Source organism: Saprolegnia diclina, assembly GCF_000281045.1.
Source record: "Saprolegnia diclina VS20 unplaced genomic scaffold supercont1.127, whole genome shotgun sequence".
Lineage (NCBI taxonomy): Eukaryota > Oomycota > Saprolegniomycetes > Saprolegniales > Saprolegniaceae > Saprolegnia > Saprolegnia diclina.
In genome coordinates this window covers 84,035-103,089 of record NW_008246194.1, presented here as the reverse complement: position 1 = coordinate 103,089, position 19,055 = coordinate 84,035, and the positions used below count along the sequence as shown (strand labels likewise).

At 60.4% G+C, this 19,055-nt stretch overlaps 4 protein-coding genes across 4 annotated transcripts; 2 read left to right on the top strand and 2 right to left on the bottom strand.

The window, feature by feature from the left end:
* Positions 1-1,216: 1,216 nt before the first annotated feature.
* Positions 1,217-6,550, bottom strand: SDRG_16426 (hypothetical protein; the record flags this gene model as incomplete). Its single annotated transcript, XM_008622635.1, has 11 exons — positions 1,217-2,092; positions 2,134-2,382; positions 2,426-2,797; positions 2,848-3,543; positions 3,589-3,759; positions 3,802-4,725; positions 4,769-4,981; positions 5,028-5,452; positions 5,494-5,869; positions 5,920-6,058; positions 6,105-6,550. The coding sequence occupies 11 exons, from the start codon at positions 6,548-6,550 to the stop codon at positions 1,217-1,219; spliced, it is 4,887 nt and encodes a 1,628-aa protein (XP_008620857.1).
* Positions 6,551-7,435: 885 nt separating this feature from the next.
* On the top strand, positions 7,436-14,324 carry SDRG_16425 (hypothetical protein). The gene is made up of 45 exons (XM_008622634.1): positions 7,436-7,700; positions 7,748-7,846; positions 7,894-8,109; positions 8,150-8,259; positions 8,308-8,566; positions 8,607-8,729; positions 8,775-8,887; positions 8,928-8,984; positions 9,028-9,166; positions 9,211-9,296; positions 9,342-9,422; positions 9,470-9,506; positions 9,557-9,622; positions 9,662-9,730; positions 9,773-9,848; positions 9,896-9,955; positions 9,999-10,095; positions 10,139-10,174; positions 10,221-10,363; positions 10,409-10,494; positions 10,542-10,582; positions 10,622-10,705; positions 10,750-10,822; positions 10,865-10,936; positions 10,984-11,231; positions 11,275-11,385; positions 11,432-11,519; positions 11,563-11,715; positions 11,762-11,906; positions 11,957-12,017; positions 12,063-12,183; positions 12,226-12,281; positions 12,326-12,387; positions 12,432-12,595; positions 12,641-12,707; positions 12,752-12,891; positions 12,937-13,014; positions 13,063-13,139; positions 13,186-13,384; positions 13,430-13,507; positions 13,551-13,627; positions 13,670-13,856; positions 13,898-13,961; positions 14,008-14,057; positions 14,097-14,324. Exons 1-45 carry the CDS (start codon positions 7,458-7,460, stop codon positions 14,202-14,204), a joined length of 4,800 nt encoding a protein of 1,599 aa, XP_008620856.1. The 5' UTR covers positions 7,436-7,457; the 3' UTR covers positions 14,205-14,324.
* A 733-nt stretch (positions 14,325-15,057) lies between these two features.
* SDRG_16424 (oxoglutarate dehydrogenase (succinyl-transferring), E1 component) lies at positions 15,058-17,875 on the top strand. Its single transcript, XM_008622633.1, has one exon. It carries the CDS (start codon positions 15,126-15,128, stop codon positions 17,805-17,807), a length of 2,682 nt encoding a protein of 893 aa, XP_008620855.1. The 5' UTR covers positions 15,058-15,125; the 3' UTR covers positions 17,808-17,875.
* SDRG_16423 (hypothetical protein) lies at positions 17,858-18,575 on the bottom strand. The gene has a single exon (XM_008622632.1). The coding sequence runs from the start codon at positions 18,562-18,564 to the stop codon at positions 17,899-17,901; it is 666 nt and encodes a 221-aa protein (XP_008620854.1). The 5' UTR covers positions 18,565-18,575; the 3' UTR covers positions 17,858-17,898.
* Positions 18,576-19,055: the final 480 nt, after the last annotated feature.

Sequence of the window (19,055 nt, the reverse complement as noted above, 5' to 3'; positions counted from 1 at the left end):
GACGCCCGCTTGCGACCGCCCTGCCGTGCGACGCGGTGCCGTTTGGTCGAGGCCCTGCAGCGCAAATTGCGGAATGAGCAGCGCTCAAGGCTGATATCCTTCTCTTGTAAAAGCACTGCGTTTCGCCTTTGTCGTGCTCGCTTTTACACTTGTTTTTGCACGACTTAGCATTTGCTCCAAGATGGGACATTCTCCGAGTGCCACGTCATAGGAATCGATTGTTTTTTGCGACCTCTGACATACGAGGACCCATGAATCCCATCACTCTTGTTGTGATACTAGATCACTGCCAGTGCGAAAGCCCGAGCATTGCGAGCTACACGCCTTTCCAAACGCAGCACATACTGTGCTGGACGTCGTAACTCAACAAATGTTGCTAGGAATCGCAATCTTGTTCCGCTGGAAGGGGAGACCGTTGCTAAAAGTGTAGAAGATGACGCCTACGGCGTGCCAATGCAGCCATTTGCATGTTTAACGTTTCATGAGCGCTTTGTATTTGTGGTCGAGCATTGCACGCGTTGTTGGCTTGCAGCGATGGCGAATCGCAGTCTGCTTTACTCTCCGAAGCGTCTTCTATCACTGTGCCAACTTTGGGCGATCCCATTTCAAACGTGATGTTGTCGGCAAGCCGCGTCGACATCCTGGCGTGATGCCGCTAAGATGGCACTACGATCTTAGTCTGGAGAGCGTTGTGCCTCTCAGATGGCACAACGATCTCAGTTTGGCGCGCATCTTGGATCGCGTTTCGCGACCACTGTACGCCTCGTACGTCGATGCGACCTCGCTTTCCGTGCCCTCCACAGCATCATCTATCCATGTGCCAAGTCTTAGCTATTTCGCTTTCAAACGCAAAGTGGTCAACCGCGCGGCCTGGCGATGCTTCACCGGATATCCGGATATTGTGGCTAATAGCACGCAAGTTGTCGCGGTGCGTTTGCAATTTGATGGCCAACGTCGGTCAAAATACAAAATGGCTCCTACGTCGTACCGTGATCAAGTTTGCTTTGTATAGCACAGAACACCAAGCTGCACCGTCGTGCGCGGCCTACAGCGCTCGAAACTCGTATCCAAAGTGATGCCGAATTGCGGCATCATGAGGAGCTTTTGCATGGCATATGCCATCTTCAAGATTTTCGAAGAGGTCTCTTCATCGCCCGCCGAGCTGACGACGAGACCCTTTGGCAAGGCGTCTAGCAGTGACTAGGTTCATAGTATTTTAGAAGACGACCGAGTTGCGGCCATAGCCGTCGGCGCTCATCGGCGTTGCGGTCTCGAGGACCTTGATCGTGTCGTTGATGGCGCGCACCCACTTTTGAGCTTCGGCGGTGGACGGCGCAATGAAGCGCGAGACTTCTTCCGTGTTGGCGAGCAAGCCGGGGCTCACAACGTGCACGTCGAACGTGTTGCCGCGTGCGTAGTTGACAAAGACGTTGCGCGCCGAGGTTTTGGCCAAGTCGACGAAGCCCCGCACGTGCTTGAGGTCGCGCTGGCTCTTGTACCAGCAGAGACAGCCGCTGGCCTCGATGCTGCACCAGACGACCTTGCCCTTGCGGAAGAGCTTGAGCGAGAGCGGCTCGAGCTCGAGGTATCCCGTCTGCATCGGGATTGGCGCGTTGTACGTCTGCGTCATGCGCACGTGGTCCTCGCTCGAGAGCGGAATCGGCTCGTCGAAGATCTCGGCCTTGGACGAGTCGCGCTTGTCGGACGAGGCCGTGGATGACCGGATCGGCCGCGCCTTTGCCAGCGCTGCTTTGAGGTTTTGTGTCAGCTCCACGAGCTGGTCCTGGGCAAAGCTCAGGTTGTTCTTGAGGTCGTTGCGCCGCATCATGTAGAGCGACGACTTGGCCAAATCAGCTGGCGCTTTCGAGTTGATCTTGGCGAGGACGGCAGCGAGGTCGTCTTGGAGGGACGCAATGTACTGCTGCACGACGGCGATCTCGTGCTTGGCCTTCTCAACGTCGGGCGACGTGATCTGCGCCAAGTGGTCTTGCGCGGCAGCGAGGTGCTCCTTGACGACGCTGCGGCGGCGCAGGAGCTCGGGCTTCTGAGCCGTCGACGCTGTGGGCTGGGCGACCGCCGATACAATCTCGCGCTACAGTTGACATGAGATGAGTTTGCAAACGGCGTGAGTACCAGCTCCTGCTTGAGCCCCGCAATGTGCTTCTCGACAGCTGGCGCGTCCATCGTCTCGGGCGTCGCTTCGCTTGGCGCGCGTGACGTCGGCGCGTCGGTAGATACTGTCGTGACTGCGGATGTCCGCTGCAGGGCCTCCTGCGCTGTAAGGATTGCCTGCTTGAGCTCTTTTCGCCGGGCCATGTAGTGGCTGCTGCTCACGCTGTCCTTATCTTGGGTCGTCTTCATGAGCTTTTGCACCACGTCGCGCTACTATCACATGAGAGGGATCGCTCTTAGTGTAGAGTCGTACCAGCTCATGTTTGCGCCCAGAGATGTACATGGTAATCTCGGCCGGCGATGCATTCGGGTGCAGCGGCGCGGGCGCCGGCGGCATTTCGGGCACCAGCTGCTGCTCGAGGCGCGCGATCTTTCCCTTGAGGTCGGCGCGCTTCTGAAGTAGCGCACGGAACGTCTTTTCGTGCGTTGTCTCTTCGAGCCGCACACCGACAGCCTTGAGCTGCTGCTTGAGCTCCGCGAGCTCCGAGCGCAAGACAGAGCTGCCGCGCTTGGCGTCGGCTTCAGCGCGGGCAATGCGCGCGTTGAGCTCCGAGAGTTGTCGTCGGTACCGGTCCTTTGTCAACCCATCCAGATCTGGTGCCCGCGTGGCTTCCTTCACGACCAGCTACGTAACGTCAACATGAGTTGTGAATGAGCTAGCTAGAGGTCGCGAACGAGTTCATGCTCGAGCTGGTCGAGGGACAAGGACGCGTAGTCGGCTGGGTCGTGCAAGCGCATGTCGTTGCTGCTGTTACTGCTGCTGATGCTGATGCTGCTGTGGCTCGAGACGCCGCGTCCTTCGACCGAGTTGGACCGGCGCTTGCTCTCGGAGCTCATCGAGGAGCTGCCCGAGTGCAGTTCCGTGCCCCCAAACCGCCGCCGGGCATCGACGTGCAGCTCCGTGTGGTTGAGTCGGCGCGCGTCGACGTCAGGGCGAACGAGCAGCTCCGTCGCGTTGAAGCGTGCGCGGTCCATGTCACCCACGAGAAGTTCCGTCGAGTTCATGTGCGCTCGCTGCTGTAGGTAGTCGTGCGGCGCCGAGTCGTTGCTGCTACTTTCGGACCGGAGGCCATTGCTGCTGGCACTGCTGCTGTGCTGTCGATCTTGAAGCTTGGCGATGCGCTGCTTGATGTGCTTGCGGCGCTGCTGGAGCATAATGTTGTCCGGGTCCTTGGTCATCGCCACGACCACTTGCTTGAGCTGCGTCTTGAGCTCATCGAGCGAGAGCCCTTCGTCACGCTTGGCCCGTTCCTTCAGAATCTCTTGCTGCTTGGCCACGATTGCCTTCTTGAGTTCGTGCTTTTGAGCGAGGAGCTCGTCCATCGCACGGCCATTCGGCGGTGTCTCTGCAATGCGCTTGACGACGGCCCGCTACGAAGCCATTTCCGACCATGCTCATCAAAGAGCGGTGTGTACCAAGTCGTTCTTGAGGTCGTCGAGCGACGGCGTCGGCTTGGCAGCGTGGACGAGTCGGTCCGTCGCGGCGGTGAGCTCTGTCTGAAGCTCAGCGGCCTTGCGCTTGTAGTGGATCTCGCGGGCACGGTCGCCTTGGGACGCGGCCTGTGTGGCCTGCGCCATTGCAGCACGCTAGCACCCATAGTTAGCATTGCTCACAGTACGCAAGTGCACCAGTTGTTGCTGGAGGTTATCCACAAGCACTTGGTCTTGGGCTTGGGCGACCGCGGCCTTGAGGCGCGTCCGATCGCGGTGCAGCTTGGAGATGACGTGGGACTGGGACCTCGGCGTACTTGCGAGCTGCGCTGACACGATGCGGAGCTCCTTCTTGAGCTGCTCGAGTCTCCTCGCCGCTGACACGTCGTCGTCGTTCTCGCTCTCGTTGTCCGTGTCGACGTCGTTGTCGTGGAGCGACCGGATGGACTCGGTGATCCGGTCGACGTCCGCCGTCGTGGTCGTAGTCGTCGGTTGCTCGTCGTGCAGCGAGTTTAGCGAGAGCCGCTGCGAGTCTCGGACCACCGAAAGCGCTTCCGTAAGTTGCGCTGCAAAGCGGTGGTCGGGCGACGCAGGTGCTTGCACCATCGGCGGGGTCGCGACCGCGGCCGCTGGCGCCGTGTACGTTGGCAATGGCAAAAACGGTGCGGGCGGTGTCGGTGGCATCTTGGGCGTCGGCGGCGTCGGTGGCATCTTGAGTGTCGGTGGTGTCGGTGGCGAAGGGTCAAGAGCGAGAGGCGGAGGCACGACACGAGGCACCTGCGCGGGCATCGGCGGCGACTCGGACACTGGCGACAAGCTCTCGGCAAACTCGACGGGCGTGCCGGGGAGGTCGGGCGAATCGACGAACGCCGACGTGCGAAAGTCGTTGGCGTCGTACTCGTCGTCGTCGTCATCGAACGTAAGGCTTTTCCTGGCGAGAGCTTTGAGTGGCGACCCAAGGATATTGCTGCTGCGACGTCCGCCGAGCGCTTCCATGTGGACGACCTCCTGCATGCGCTCGCCCGTTGTCTGCAGCTCCTTCTTCAAGAAAGCTTTGCGGGCGAGGTACATGGCGCGGTCGTCGTTGACCGTCGTCTTGGCGATCGCGTCGACCGTCTCTCGCTACATCAATCGTCACCGAATGCGTCAGAGGGACGGTACGCACCAAAGCAGTGCGCAAATACGACGTCTTGCGCTCGAGGAGGTCGACCTCGGTCGAGCAAGAGAGCTGCGTGCCGCGGGCCGACCGCTTCGAGGCGAGTTCGTCGTGGACGACTTGGATCTCGGACTTGAGCAGATTGCGCCGGCGCAAGCCAGCTTTCGCCATCTTCTCGTTGCCGCGCTTCTCGGCCTTGGCGAGCGCCGCCACCGTCTTGTGCTACGACACGACTCAGATCGCGCGTCATCGCAATGATGACGTATACCATTTGGTGCCGGAGCCACTCGAGCTTCATCTCAAGGTCGCGGATCGAGCTCTCGTTGCTGGACGTGCCGAGGATCGCGTCCGAGGACGCGGCTGCGAGGGCAACAGCGCTCTCGCGACTGTTCATGGCGTCGAGGTGCCGCGAGAGCTGGTTGACCTCCTCTTGGGCGAGCTTGGCCTTGTCCTGCTCGACTTGGAGCGCTTCTTGGAGCTGGAAGTAGAGCATGTTGCAGTAGTCGACCTTCTGCAAAGGCGGGCCCGTGATGTTGTACTCGTCCAGAAGCTGGCTGCTCGACATGCGCTCGGGCGTCGCGACGTCGTCCTCGAGCTCTACGTACATGCGATCGAGCAGCGCCGTGCGCTCGGCGAACGTGTCTTGGAGCTGCTTGTTCTCGACGCCGAGCTGCGCGATCGTGTCCAGTAGCTCTACACGCGAGGAATGAGATGAGAGGCGCGGCGCAGCGTACGTTGTTGGCGCGCCGTGAGGCTCTGGCACTTGGTGATTTCCGCCGGCAGGATCGTATGGCGGCGCTCGAGCTCGAGCTGGTCGAGGTGGGTTTGGAGCATCTCCTTCTCGGGCACGAGGCGGTCGATCTCGCTTGCATAGTTGGCTGAGACCATCTGGAGGACCTTCATCTCTCTCTCGAGGACGCGGCCCTTGGCGATGGAAGTGGCTTCGTCGAAGAGGAGGCGGTTGGTGTCCATGGACCACACCTCCTTGTGCAACTGTGTGACCACGAGCGTCTTCATGTGCTCCGACTCGATCGCACGCAGCCGCAGCTTGTTCTCTTCTTCCGGGTCGAGCTCCGTCTCGTCTTCTTCGTCGTCGGCCGGGTCTCCTTTCTGAGCATACAAGCTATGTGAGCCAAGCGAAGAAGCGGAGGAGCGCGTACGAGGCCGCGGCTAATGTCGCAAAAGCCGATCGTGACGGGCCGCGGCGTCTGGCTGATCTTCTCGATAACTTCGTTGTACGAGTAGCCGGCAATGGACGTGCCTTGGATCTCGACCATGCGGAAGCCAGGGTAGATGCGCCTACGCGAACGATGAGATGGCATACGTAGCGTGTGGACGCGAGCACCGATCGGGCTTGACGCTCCAGTTGTACATCTCGGCAGGGCTTGGGAGGCCGCTCGCAAGCTTGACGAGCGCGTGGATCTCGACCTGGAACTGCTGCCATGGGATGTCGGGACCCTGCACGATCGAACGGAGGTTCATGCCGAGCTTGCCGGGGCCAAACTCGATGTAGATGAGCAGCTTCCACGCGTAGAGGTGGCCCGTGCGCACGAGCGGCGGGACCCACACCGCGCCGCCGGACGGCTGGATGTAGTAGAACTTGCCCGGGTGCGACGAGCTCTCCTTGTGCTGCCAGCCGTCGGGCAGCGGCGAGTGGTAGTCGCCGAGCGTCGCACCTTTCTCGGTCGAGGTCCCGCGAGGCAGCGCACGGTAGCGGCCGTCGATGGCCACGAACTCCATCTTGAGCAGGTCCGTCTCAGCCTTGGCGTCGTCGTCGGCGTCGTCGGCCATCGCGTCGTCTTTGGCACGCGATTCGAAATGGCCATCGCATGCATTTTCGCAGCCGACCTCATCCGACCAGTTTATTGCCGGCCAGATGATGACGCCGTTCGTCAAGGTGGGACATGTCCGTGGGCATGGCGTCCTCCTCGATCGACAACAGCATCGTCCATGCGTACGTCTCGGCAGGAGGCTTCGAGATCCAGTGTACGCGATCTGTCAAGGGCGACAGGAGGCTCGGCCATGATCTGGTTGTACGGTGTCCACCGTACATTGCAGCAATGTACGGGCATGAAACGGGTTCGTTGAAGTCAAGCCGCGTCGCTGCTGCAAGCGCAAAGAGCCCGAGCTGGAGCAGCAGCAACATGCACTCGCCCAAGCGATGCCACGTTGCATGCGACTTGGAACGAGGCCAAGATGGGCGTTCGAACACGTCAGCAGATGCGTTCCCGCCATCTCTGACCGCGTTCGCATTGGCAGCGCCACCATCTGGCTCGCCGCTTGGTTCTATGGCAGCAACATCGTTCTACCCTCCTCGTTCTGCCCGGTGTTGCTGCAAGCAGAAGCGTCAATAGCGTAGCACACGCGCGCAGAGGAATATGGACGGCTATTCCATCCTTGGACTTGGGCCGCGACCTCAAGGGACCTTTAAGCCAGCACTCGATAGCCAGCAAGCAAGCCATGCTCAGCGACAGCCTCGGCAATGGTACCATACACATGCCAAGACGCGTGCGAGGACCACCTCGGACTTGGCATTGGTCGCGCAGGACACAGGACCGACCTGTGTCTCGGTGTGGCGGCGTGTGGCATGTGGCGATGCCATTGGCTGGAATTGCGATCTTCTGGGTTTGGCGTTTGCAAAAATATTGCATAGAGGCCTTGTGCTATTTTAATGTGAAAAACGAATTCGGTCATTGCCATGAGCGGGTTCTTGGGGCGGCGATCGTCCGTGTCGGCCCCGATTGCGGACGAGAACGTCGCGCTCGAGGGCTGGCTCAAGAAGCGCGGCCACCACTTCTTCTCGACGGTCAAGACGCGCTACTTTGTGCTCCTCAAGGACGGAACGCTTGTCTACTTTGCCGACGACAAGCGCAAGAAGCAGAAAGGCGCTGTCCGCGTCGCGATCCAAGACGTCGTGACGCCAACGACCACCAAGGACAAGGCAAAAGCTGCGACTACCATCTCTCTTGCTCATGTTGTCTTGTGTAGCTCTTTGCGTTCCAGCTCAAGAAGGCTTCGAGCGACCACGACGCCAAGCCGTTCGTGCTCACGATGCTGGCCACCACGGACGCCGAGCGCACGTCCTGGGTACGCACTGCTCTCGTCGTACTGTACATGGTTCATGGCTAAGGTAGATTGAAGCGCTGCGCAAGGTCATGGCCGCGTCCGTCCCGCCCGTGCGGCTCACCATGATGCTGCGCAGCACGACGTTGCACGCGTCGACACGGACGCTGGACACGGGCGCGTCCGACGTCTTTGGTATGCTACTCGAGATCGGGAAGCTGCAGCAGCTCGTACACACGGCCAAGACCGAGTGGGGGGACGACCCGATGCAGTGGACGTCGGACCAGGTACATTGCTTTGTGCTCTGCTCTCTAAACACTTGCGTAGTACCTCGAGCTGTGCCACAGCATCGTCTTTACGCACGAGCAAGCGGCCGGGCTCAGTTTAAGCTTACTGGAAAACCAAGTGCTCCAGGAGGCCCTCGAGCTCCGCTACAAGTGCGTCGGAATACGAGGCCGCGGCGACCTCACGCGGATGTGCTGTAGGTACGAGGATGCCCACGCCGCACGCTTGCGGCTGTCGTCAGCCGAGGTCGACGTACTCCCGTTGTCAACGACACCGCCTAACGAGGTGTCAGCGGTGGTCGAGGTGCCAGCGGTGGTCGAGGTGCCAGCGGTGGTCGAGACGCCGCCGCCACTGCTGTCGTCTGGCACCCGCAAGTACTTTGAGACGTTGGACCCGGCGTTTGTGGCCTTGTCGCCGCGGTCCAAGACAATGGCCAAGTACGCAGCGCTGTACCAGCAGGTGCGTCTCGCGATCGTTCGTGGCGTCATGGCATGCGCAGGAAGCGCTGGCGGCCAAACGCTCGTGGAACGCGCATCGTGAGCTTGACGACGACCTGCTCCAAGTGCTCCACGCGCCGATTACAACCGAGAATCTCGTCCACGCGCTCGCCCGGCGCTTCGAGGTGCGTGCTTGTATGCGTGGAAATGTTGTTTTAGTAAAGGGCTAGGCCGACCGCGTCTACACAAGTCTGGGCGACTCGCTCTTGATGGTGAACCCTGCGCCGCGTCTCTTGCACCACACGGCCGGCAACTCGATCTACGACGAAGCCACCGTGCTGTGGTACGTTCGGTATCTTTGACAAGGCGACTATATTGCCTAGGTACCGCGACCACGACGTAGCGGTCTGCAGTCCACACCCGTTTGCGCTCGCCAAGCGGTGCGTTCCCTGAAGTATCAAGTTGATACAAAGACTTGCGTAGGACGCTGGCGAGCGTGCTGGACGTCAAGGAACCCGAGAGCATCGTGCTCATGGGCGAGTCAGGCAGCGGCAAAACTGACTTTGCCAAGCACGTACTCAAGTACATCGCGACGATCCAGCAAGCGCCCAAACCGCCGACGGTACACTTTCATATATTAGTGTGGACGAGAGACCATAGGGCTAGGTGCAACTTTTCACGAGTTCGACCAAAAGCACAATCAAAATGCGCAGTGACGAGGCGCACCTCATGGACCTCCTCGCGTCCAAGCAGTAAGATGCATCCCGGCGATAGTCCGATGTCGAAACCAGGGGTAGGGTTCAGTACGAGACGATTTACTTGGACATTACGCCCGAGCGCTGGCCCGAGATGCTCGCCGTGAGCCACGGCGTCAAACAGTACGGCCTTTCTTGACTCGAGTGATGCGCGACGCGTCATTGTGTAGACTGCCGCAAGTGCACATGGACCGCATGTTTTTTGGCGTATACGCAAAATATCAATGTTTCAAGCGCCTAACGAGAGTGACGCGTAGTCGTACGACGAGCTCCAGCGCCTCGAGGACGAAGAGCAGTTTGTATTTTACGTCAAGAACCCGCGCGTATCTATGTTCTTATTGCACTAGCTCATAGCAACGTAGGCCGCGCGCCTCTTGTCCGTCCTCCTCGATGGCAACGTGCTGCTCGAGGCGTTTGGGAATGCAACCACGGTACACCGTTTGTGTGACGGTAGACGCGTCACTCGGCACTAGATGCACAACCCCAACTCGTCGCGCTTTGGCAAGTCGACGGCCTTTCATGTACACACAACGACGGGCCACCTCTACGGTCCTCCTACTCTCCTACCCTCTTCTAGGAAGTTAACATGTCCTTAGGTGGCGCGATCACGCCCTTCTTCCTCGAAACGTCGCGCGTGACCAACTCGAGCGCCGACAGTACGCGATGTCTCATGGCCTTGAGTTGATCGCGGTCGCGTAGCCTTCAACTTTCATATCTTCTACGCACTCCTGCTCGGCGGCAGCGCGTCGCTTCTCGCCGAGCTTCGCCTCGACGCTGCATCGCCACTCGCCTTTGCGTACGATCGATCGCTTGGAGTGCTCTCGGAGTGGCTCGTGTAGGTACCTCGGGAACGACCGCTCGAGCACGAACGACTCGTACGTCGAGAAGTATGATGCTCGAGGATTGAAACGAAGGTTGTAGAAGCGTCACGTCGTTCGACCAAGACCGCCAGCGCTGGCACCAAGTGCTCCGGTGCTTGGACCTCGTCGGCGTCTCGGAGCTCGATCGTCTCGCGATCTTTCGCGTGTTGGCAGCGATTCTGCACCTCGGCAACCTCGCCTTTGGTATGTCCTGCAGTTTTTAAATGCAACACTCATGCTGGGCTGCAGACGACGTGCCGAACGCCCAGGGCGTGGCCGAAGGCGTGCGCGTCGCCGACAAGAACGCGCTCCACACGATCGCGTACCTTCTCTCGGTCCTTCCTTGCTTCTCGCCACTCCGGGGCTGAATCGAGCGATGTAGCTGGAGCCGCATGCGATCGAGCACGCGCTCTGCACCAAACGGTGTGTGGATGACTCGTACTAGTCGTGATAGTATGTTAGGCTCAACGTGGCCAAAGCGTCCGAGACGTACGAGCTCCACGTGCACCGACCCCACGCGATCAAGGCCCGCGACAGCTTGGCTCGGTAGGAGCCTTCTTTCTGAAGCACGTACTTGAGCGTTTGCGCAGGCTGCTCTACGACGGCCTCTTCCACGCCCTCGTTGCGCTTCTCAACCGATCGACGGCGCCTGGCACCGACGCCGTACGAGCGACCAACGAGGGGTCTTCTCATGTTGTGGCGTAGCCAAAGGAGCTATGCGACGTGACGCTTCTCGATGTCTTTGGGTTTGAAGACATGCAACTCAACTCGTTCGAGGTACTCGAGCGTTTTGTGGTCGAACGGCGATACTCAGTGAGGACTAGCAACTGTGCATCAACTACCTCACCGAGAAGCTGGCTGTGCTGCACGTGCAGTTTGCGAGCGAGGCGCAGTGCGCGCTGTACTTTGCCGAAGGCCTGGATGCGCTCTGGCCGACACACCACGGCAGCCTCCTCGTGCACGAAGGCCCGGGCATGCAGATCATGGAAAGCGCAGTCGGTGTCTGGGCCTGCCTCGAGGAAGCCACGCTGCTCCACGGCAACGAGCAAGACGCCAAGCAAGCCAAAAACAGGTCTGGAAATCTCTGTTCCTTCGACTCTGACGAGTGGTCGTAGCCGCTTTGTACGCGCGCTCTACCTGCGCAACGCCCAGCACGAAGGACTGCGCATCGAGCACGATCCGCTGCAGTTTACTGTGCTCCACCACCGCAGCGCCGTCACCTACACGTACTTTTCTCCAGATTTGCTCCAAGTTTTCGATCGGTCGTTGCAGGGCGACCAACTTTGTGGCCAAAAACAGCGACGCGCTCTCGGGCGAGCTGCAAGCGCTCGTGCCAACGTCGTCCAACGCATTTGTCAAGGTACGTCGAATGCAGCAAGCCCGCATTCGACCCAAGATCGTAGGCGCTGCGGACGCACAATATGAGTGCGTCGAAGCGACAGTTGCCCAGCCTGTCGAGCACGTACCGAGCCCACGTGGCGGCGACGCTGGCGCAGCTGCGCCAGACCAAACCTCGCTTTGTGCATTGCTTCCGCGCGCGCTTGCCGTCGTCGGCGGTCTGAGTTTGTGATGACGGAAGCGGGACTAAGCTTGCGTGGATAGGACTACTTTGCACTGGACGAGCAGCTGCTCGAGGCGCAGGTCCAGGGCCACATGCTCGCGCAAGTCGCGACGTGGGCGAGCTTGCTCTATCGGCACCACACGCTTCTCGGTGTCTTTCACCAGCGCTACCGCGTGCTGTTTCCAGGTCACTGATTGGATCGTACGTTGATACATCGATACGAAACGCCATGCTAGATGCGATCGAGTCGCTCCAGCATCAAGTCGAGGCGTTTGCCCACGAAGCGCTGCCTCACGAGTACGCTCCTCTTTCGTTTTGTATCAATGTATCAAGTGCGCCTAGGGCCCGAGACAGCAGCTTTGCGATCGGCGCGACCATGATCTTCTACTCGGATGCGCTGCACCTCGCGTTGCACCGAGAGCGCGACCGGCTTCGTGCCGACGCCTGCCTCCGTATCCAATCGGTGCGCGTCGCCAACTGCGCCGGAAGCGATGAATGCGTCTAGACTGTGCGCATGTGGCGGGCCAAGGTGCGCGTGCGAGCGATGCGCCAGTCGCTGCGGTGCGCCCCGTCTCTCGTATCGCGGAGTCCAACAGGTTCAATAGGCAATACCTCGAGGCGATCACCGCGTTCTACGCCAAGTACAACCCCGCCAAGCTGCCGCAAGGTTGGCTTTCACAAGTTATAGTTCAATGCAAACACTGTGACTAGTGCCGACCATTGTCCGCGCCTTTCGTGGACGCGAGGCCGACCTCCTGGCCAAGCTCGAGCGCAAGTACGCGCACGGAGGTCTCTCGACCGAGCACGAGGTGCACGACACGTCGCTCGAAGCGTTCATCCTGAGCGTCCAGTTCGATGCGGCGACGGTGCAAAAGGTTGCGTGACATTAGCCCCGCCCGCTGAGGTTCGTTTGTCTGTAGATGCTTCTGGAGCCCAAGATGGCGCTCTTCTTGTCCGAGCCGAGCATTCTCCAGGCTCTGCGCGAAGGTTCGAAGCATCGGGCGACCGAGGATGACGATATCGTGATGTAGTGAGCTTGGACCCGTCGGTGATCTACCTTCAGACGTCCGAGCCCGTGCTGCGCCTCTTCTACACGGAGCTGCGCAAGTATCTCATGCCCGCGCCCGACCCGACGCGCGTCATCTACCAGCGCTTACCCCTTCAAGAGGCGGTAGATGCGCAAGCGACTTGGTCGATGTCTCATTGTCCGCCGCAGGTCACGTTGCTGGCGCAGAACCGGCTCATGGTGCCGACGCCAACCATGTCTGAGGACCAGAGCCGCGTCATTCGAGAGGTACACTTCTCGTACTGTGAAGTGTCTCAACGAAGCGTTAATGTCTAGTTGGCTGCCGACCCGCAGCTGCTGCCTTTTCACATCGACGAGCCAGGGGTCGCGGACCTTCTCCGTGGGTTTATCGTGTACGAGCGCACGGAGCATGTTCGTCCAACTGCATTTGCCCTGTAGAGCTATTGACGGAGACATTTCGGATGTTCCGGAGGCGCCAGAGCTGCTGCAAGTCTCTACTCCGATCGCCGAGGGTGCTACGCCCGACGTTGCGGTCGCTACACCCGTTGTCGAGGCCCATGTGGGAGCAGCGCCGCTCGAGCCACAAACGAGTAGCCTTCCGTCGCAACGCTTCCAAGACCTCCCGCTACAAGAGGCGGTGTGTCCTCGCTTGCTCTCGATTTTACCTGCTACGCTACTGTAGGTGGAACGACTTGCGAGCGCGCACTTGCTGTGCCCGACCGTGTCCATGACGCCAGCCGAACAGGCCATCGTTCTTGAAGTCCAGTGACTATGTTTTCGCAGGGTACTCACACGCAGTGTAGATTGCGCAAGACCCGTCGATGCTTGCGTTTCACGAAGACGACGCGGCCGTCTGCGAGCTTCTCCGCAGCATCTGCAGGTGCCACGTCTTCACGGAGAACTGCAATCGATGCGAGGTTAGACTGGTCGATGACGTCATTGCGTCGGCTGCCCAGCCCTTGCGCGTCGAGTCAACGCCGTTGGAAGCACCCATGAGCAGCACTGCAGCGACGCCAACTACCGAGAGCCCGCCAGGGATCGAGCCAACGACTGCAGGCGTGACAGAGCCAACGACTGTAGTAGCGGCCGAGACGAACGATGCTGCGCCGGTACGCTTGGGACCTGCAGCGCTCGTCCGAGGCATCCGTAGGTTGTGGAGCTCAAGCGCATCAAGTTTACGCAAAAACTCATGAAACGAGTCATGAACGACGACGGTGCTGCGCTAGTTGGCTGCAACCGATGTCGCAACGTCGATTGTAGAACTCATGGGCCTCATGGCCGAGCCCGTTGTGACCGAGTTCTTTGAGGAGGTACGCCCCTCCGTGCATCTCTGTCCTCACCCGGTGCAGTTTTCCGAGGACACGTCCAAGACGCCAACGATCTCATTCGCAGCGCACGAGACGGCGACCATCGCCTTTTACAAGCGCCTCCTCCAAGTCAGCGGTGTCCAATTTTGAGCCGACAGTCACATTTTGTCAATGATCCGAGTATCCTTCCGCGTCTGAGAAGAGACATCAACTAAGCTCAGAGAGCTAACTAAGAGGGGGTCGCTCAGAGAGGGTCCATGAGAGCGATGACTGTCGTGTGATGTGGTGGGTAGCGGCACCCGCCGTCTGGATGTCGATGGACGCAGAATGGATGAAGGAACGGCACTTTGCCGGACACCAGCTGCTCGACACCAGTCCGGGCCGCAGCATAAGCTCTTATTGTTACTGTACGTGTGCTATTGAAGAGGAGGCGCCAGGCAATTGCGAGTCTTGCCATTGGGCTGCGTCCGTCGAGGAGGGCTCTTCGGTCGGCTTCGCTCGTGGGCTTTGTTGAATCTTGGCGGTGAGGCGCTCACTTTAGCGTGCCGGGTGCAACCAGCTGGCTAGCTTCCATGGGTCGTCAGGGGCACGCATCCGTTACTACTTCGATTTTGAGAATTAAAATAGCCTTGTGTTTGTATGTGATTTATAAAATCGAAGTCGTGTGGCGCCAAATCACCTTGTGACAGACTCCAATTGGGGTCCATTTTCGTGCTTTTGGCCGCCGCATTCGGAGATTCGTACACTTGTGGCCGCATGAAGCACGCATAACGTACGGGGCGCCAGCTTGCCGCCGACCATCGAGACGGGATGCGCGGCGAAGCGGCGACCAGACGTCTGTCCTGGATGGCGTGGGTGCCAGTCAGCCAAGTTCAAGTGCGAACTTCGATGCTAGGATTTGATTCGCTGAAACAATGAAGGCGTCGGATTGGCTGAAAAGAACCAATCCCTCTCGCTGAAAAGAAAGTTCAAGCGCGTCTGCGCTGCTGATTGGCCAAAATGTTCTGACACGCACGTGCACGTGGGGGGATCTTGGGGACGAAGAGGGCGGTCCTCACAAGCCGATTTGCCATGCTTCGCGCCGCTGCCTCCCGAGTCCACCAGCGCGCGGCCGCCGTTTCGCGCCGCTCGTTCGCCTCCGCGACCTCCGTCGAGGGTCTCGCCCTCCGCTCGATGGTCGGTGCATTCCGCAAGCACGGCCACCTCGAAGCCTCGCTCGACCCGCTCCACCTCGAGAAGCCCAAGCCCTTGCCCGAGCTCGCGTCGGCGGCGTTCGCGCCGGTCCTCAACCTCGGCGCCGTCGACGCTAGCAGCGAAGTGTTCTTCAGCGACGCCGCCAACACGACGCCGGAGGCGCTCTACGCGCAGCTACGCTCGACGTACTGCGGTCCCATTGGCATTGAGATGGAGCACCTGCGGTCGACCGAGGAGCGCGAGTGGCTCGCCAAGGCGATGGAGTCCCCGTCGCTCAAGGTCACGCCGGCCATGCAGCGCAACGCGTTCACGGCCATGATGACGGCCGAGGTGTTTGAGAACTTTTTGGCCAAGAAGTTTTCGTCGTTCAAGCGCTACTCGGGCGAGGGCGCCGAGAGCATGCTGGCCGCGATCCAGACGATCCTCTCGACGGCGTCGGCCGAAGAGGTCTCGGACGTCATCATCGGCATGCCCCACCGCGGCCGCCTCGCGCTCCTTGTCGGCCTCCTCGAGTACCCCGTGCACAAGCTCTTGTACAAGATCCAAGGCCACTCGGAGTTTCCCGACCACATCCACGGCGTCGACGACGTGACGTCGCACATTGCCCAGAGCATGGACTACGGCATTGGCAACAAGGTGCACGTGAGCCTCCTCCACAACCCATCGCACCTCGAGATCATCAACCCCGTCGCGACGGGCAAGGCCCGCGCCAAGAACGACGCCGGGGCCAAGGCCATGGCGCTCCTCCTCCACGGTGACGCGGCCTTCTCTGGTCAGGGCTGTGTGCCGGAAGGCCTCTCGCTGAGTCAGCTGCCGTCGTTCAAGACAGATGGCTCGGTGCACATCGTCGTCAACAACCAGGTCGGGTTCACGACCACCAAGCGCGACGGGCGCTCGTCGACGTACTGCACGGACGTGGCCAAGGGCTTTGAGATCCCAGTGATCCACGTCAACGGCGAGTCCGTCTCGGACGTGCTCCAGGCCGCGCACATCGCGACGCAGTTCCGCAACAAGTTCAAGAAGGACATCGTCATCGACCTCTGGACGTTCCGCCGCCACGGCCACAACGAAGTCGACGAGCCGCGCTTCACGCAGCCGGGCATGTACGGCGCCATCACGGCCAAGGGCAGCTTCCCGACTGTCTACGGCCAGCAGCTCGTGGAGCAGAAGGTCCTCACGCCCGAGGCGATCGAGAAGCTCAAAACGAAGCTGACGGCGCACCTCGAGGCCGAGCTCGCCAAGACTGCCAGCTACAAGCCGACAGACGTGGACGCGTTCAAGGGCAAGTGGGCGACGATGCACCAGCCGACGCCGGCCGAGCAGCGCGCGTCGGTCGACACGGGCGTTGCCGTCGACACGCTCAAGCAATTGGCGCTCGCGTCCGTGGACGTGCCGGCCTCGATCAAGGTGCACGACCGCCTCGAGCGCACGCACATCCAGGCGCGCAAGAAGCTCCTCGCGCAAGAGAACGTCAAGGTCGACTGGTCGACGGCCGAGGCGATGGCCTTTGGCTCGCTCCTCAAGGACGGCCACTCGGTGCGCCTCGCCGGCCAGGACTGCCGTCGCGCGACGTTCAGCCACCGCCACGCCGCGTTCACGGACCAGGGCAGCGAAGACATGTACTTCCCGTTCCAGCACCTCCCGGAGGCGCTCAACCCGACCAAGTCGCGCTTCAGCGTCGTCAACAGCAACCTCTCGGAGCTCGCGGTTCTCGGGTACGAGTACGGCTACTCGTGGGAGGACCCGAAGAACCTCTGCATCTGGGAAGCGCAGTTTGGTGACTTCTTCAACGGCGCCCAGATCGTCATCGACCAGTTCATTGCGTCCGGCGAGTCCAAGTGGATGCGCCAGTCGGGTCTCGTGATGCTGCTGCCGCACGGCTACGACGGCGCCGGCCCGGACCACTCGAGCGGCAAGCCCGAGCGCTTCCTCCAGCTCGTCGACACGCAGGCGCTCGAGTCGACGTTGCGCGACTCGCTGAGCGCGTACGAGACCGACATCAACATGTCGGTGGTCAACCTCACGACGCCCGCCAACTACTTCCACCTGCTCCGCCGCCAGCAGCTCCGCGACTTCCGCAAGCCGGTGGTTGTCATGGCGCCCAAGACGCTCCTGCGTCTCGCCGAAGCCACGTCGAGCCTCGATGAGATGGCGCCGGGCACCTCGTTCCAGCCCGTGATTGGCGACGATCTCCCCAAGGCGGACGTCAAGCGCGTGCTCTTCGTCTCGGGCAAGCTCTACTACGACCTCGTCAAGCAGCGCGCCGCGCACGGCCGCCATGACACGGCCATCATCCGCGTCGAGGAGCTCGCGCCCTTCCCGTTCGCGCAGGTCCAGGAGCAGCTCGCTAGCTACGAGAACGTGACGGACGTGACGTGGATCCAGGAGGAGCCTGTGAACCAAGGCGCGTGGCTCTACGTGCGCCCGCACTTTGAGAAGGTCGGCGTCAAGGACCTCAAGTTCATCGGCCGCGACGCCCTCCCGACGTCGGCCGTCGGTCTCTCCAAGCGCAACGCCAAGGAGGCGGCCGAGATCATGCGCGAGGCGTGGTCGGCGTAAATTTCGTTTCTGTTTGTTGTCGTAGAGTTGTACAACAAGACAAGATTAGAGTCCGCTCGTGTTTTGCGTTTAGTGAAGAGACTCCTAGGAGCTAGCAGGCGTGGCCAAAGCGCCATGGCAGTCGACACTTCCAGCAGAAGGCGTGCGAACACTTGATGCACTCCATGTAGTGGCAGCCACCCGACCGCTGAATGTAGCGGTGGCAGCTAGGGCACGTCTGGACGTTGTGCGCGCGGCAGTAGGCCTCGAAGCGGCGGTCCTGGCACGTCGGCAGGCAATGGTACGCCTTCCCGCACTTGAGACACGCGGGGCGGAGGCAGCGAGAGCAGAAGGCGCGCCGCTGAAAGAACCACTTGCTCCGGTTCATCTCAAGGTACAGTGTGCCGTCGCAACCGCGTCGCGGGCAGCTCGCGGTGTGGTGTGGCGCAAGCCGCTTGCACAAGGTCGCGTACAGCCCTGGAGACAAGAGCTCTCGCAGCACATGCTTGGTGAGTGGCCGCGCACAGCCGACGCACGCCAGGCTCTCGAACGTCGTGTTGCGCGACTCGGCTTTACGCTGGAGGTACAGTCGAAGGCACGGGGCGCAACAGAGCGTTGTGCAGTCGCCGCAGTGGCTCATGCCGGCGGTGACGGCGACCGAGTCCCAGCAGATAGCGCAGCGCGACGTAGCTTGTATCGGCGGTGGCGTCGTCGGTCGGTGGGCGACGGCCAGCAGCAGCAGACCAAGCACCGAGAAGGTGAGTAGGAGAAATGACATTTCGCCAAGAGGCAAATCACCGAATGACGATCTTGGCGGGACAGTACAATATCTGAGACACGCCAAGGAAGGTCCACAGAACAGGAGGTACTCGCGAGGGTATCGTTATCGAGCAGGACCGCGAGATCCATAGCGTCTAGTGGCTCCTTCGTCTGGCGGGTGCAACAGACAACATGACCACATTGGGAAATTGCCCATTCTTGCACAATGAAACGAGGCATTCGCCTAGAAACGCGTCTGCAATGCGGGCATGTCCACCTCGTCGGTCCGTCCACGGCCATCTGTGTTGATGTTGAAGATACCACCGACGAGTACAGTGTATGAGGACTGAGGCACCCAAGTGCTCAAGTTATGTATTTTAGTATTTTAGTAGATGTCGACTGCATAGAACTGGTGTTTCTCAGCCTTCAAACATGGAGCAGCAGTCGCCCGAGTCGTCCGAGTCGTAGTTGTTGTACACGTCTTCGTGCCCAGCAGCGTCGATCGCAATG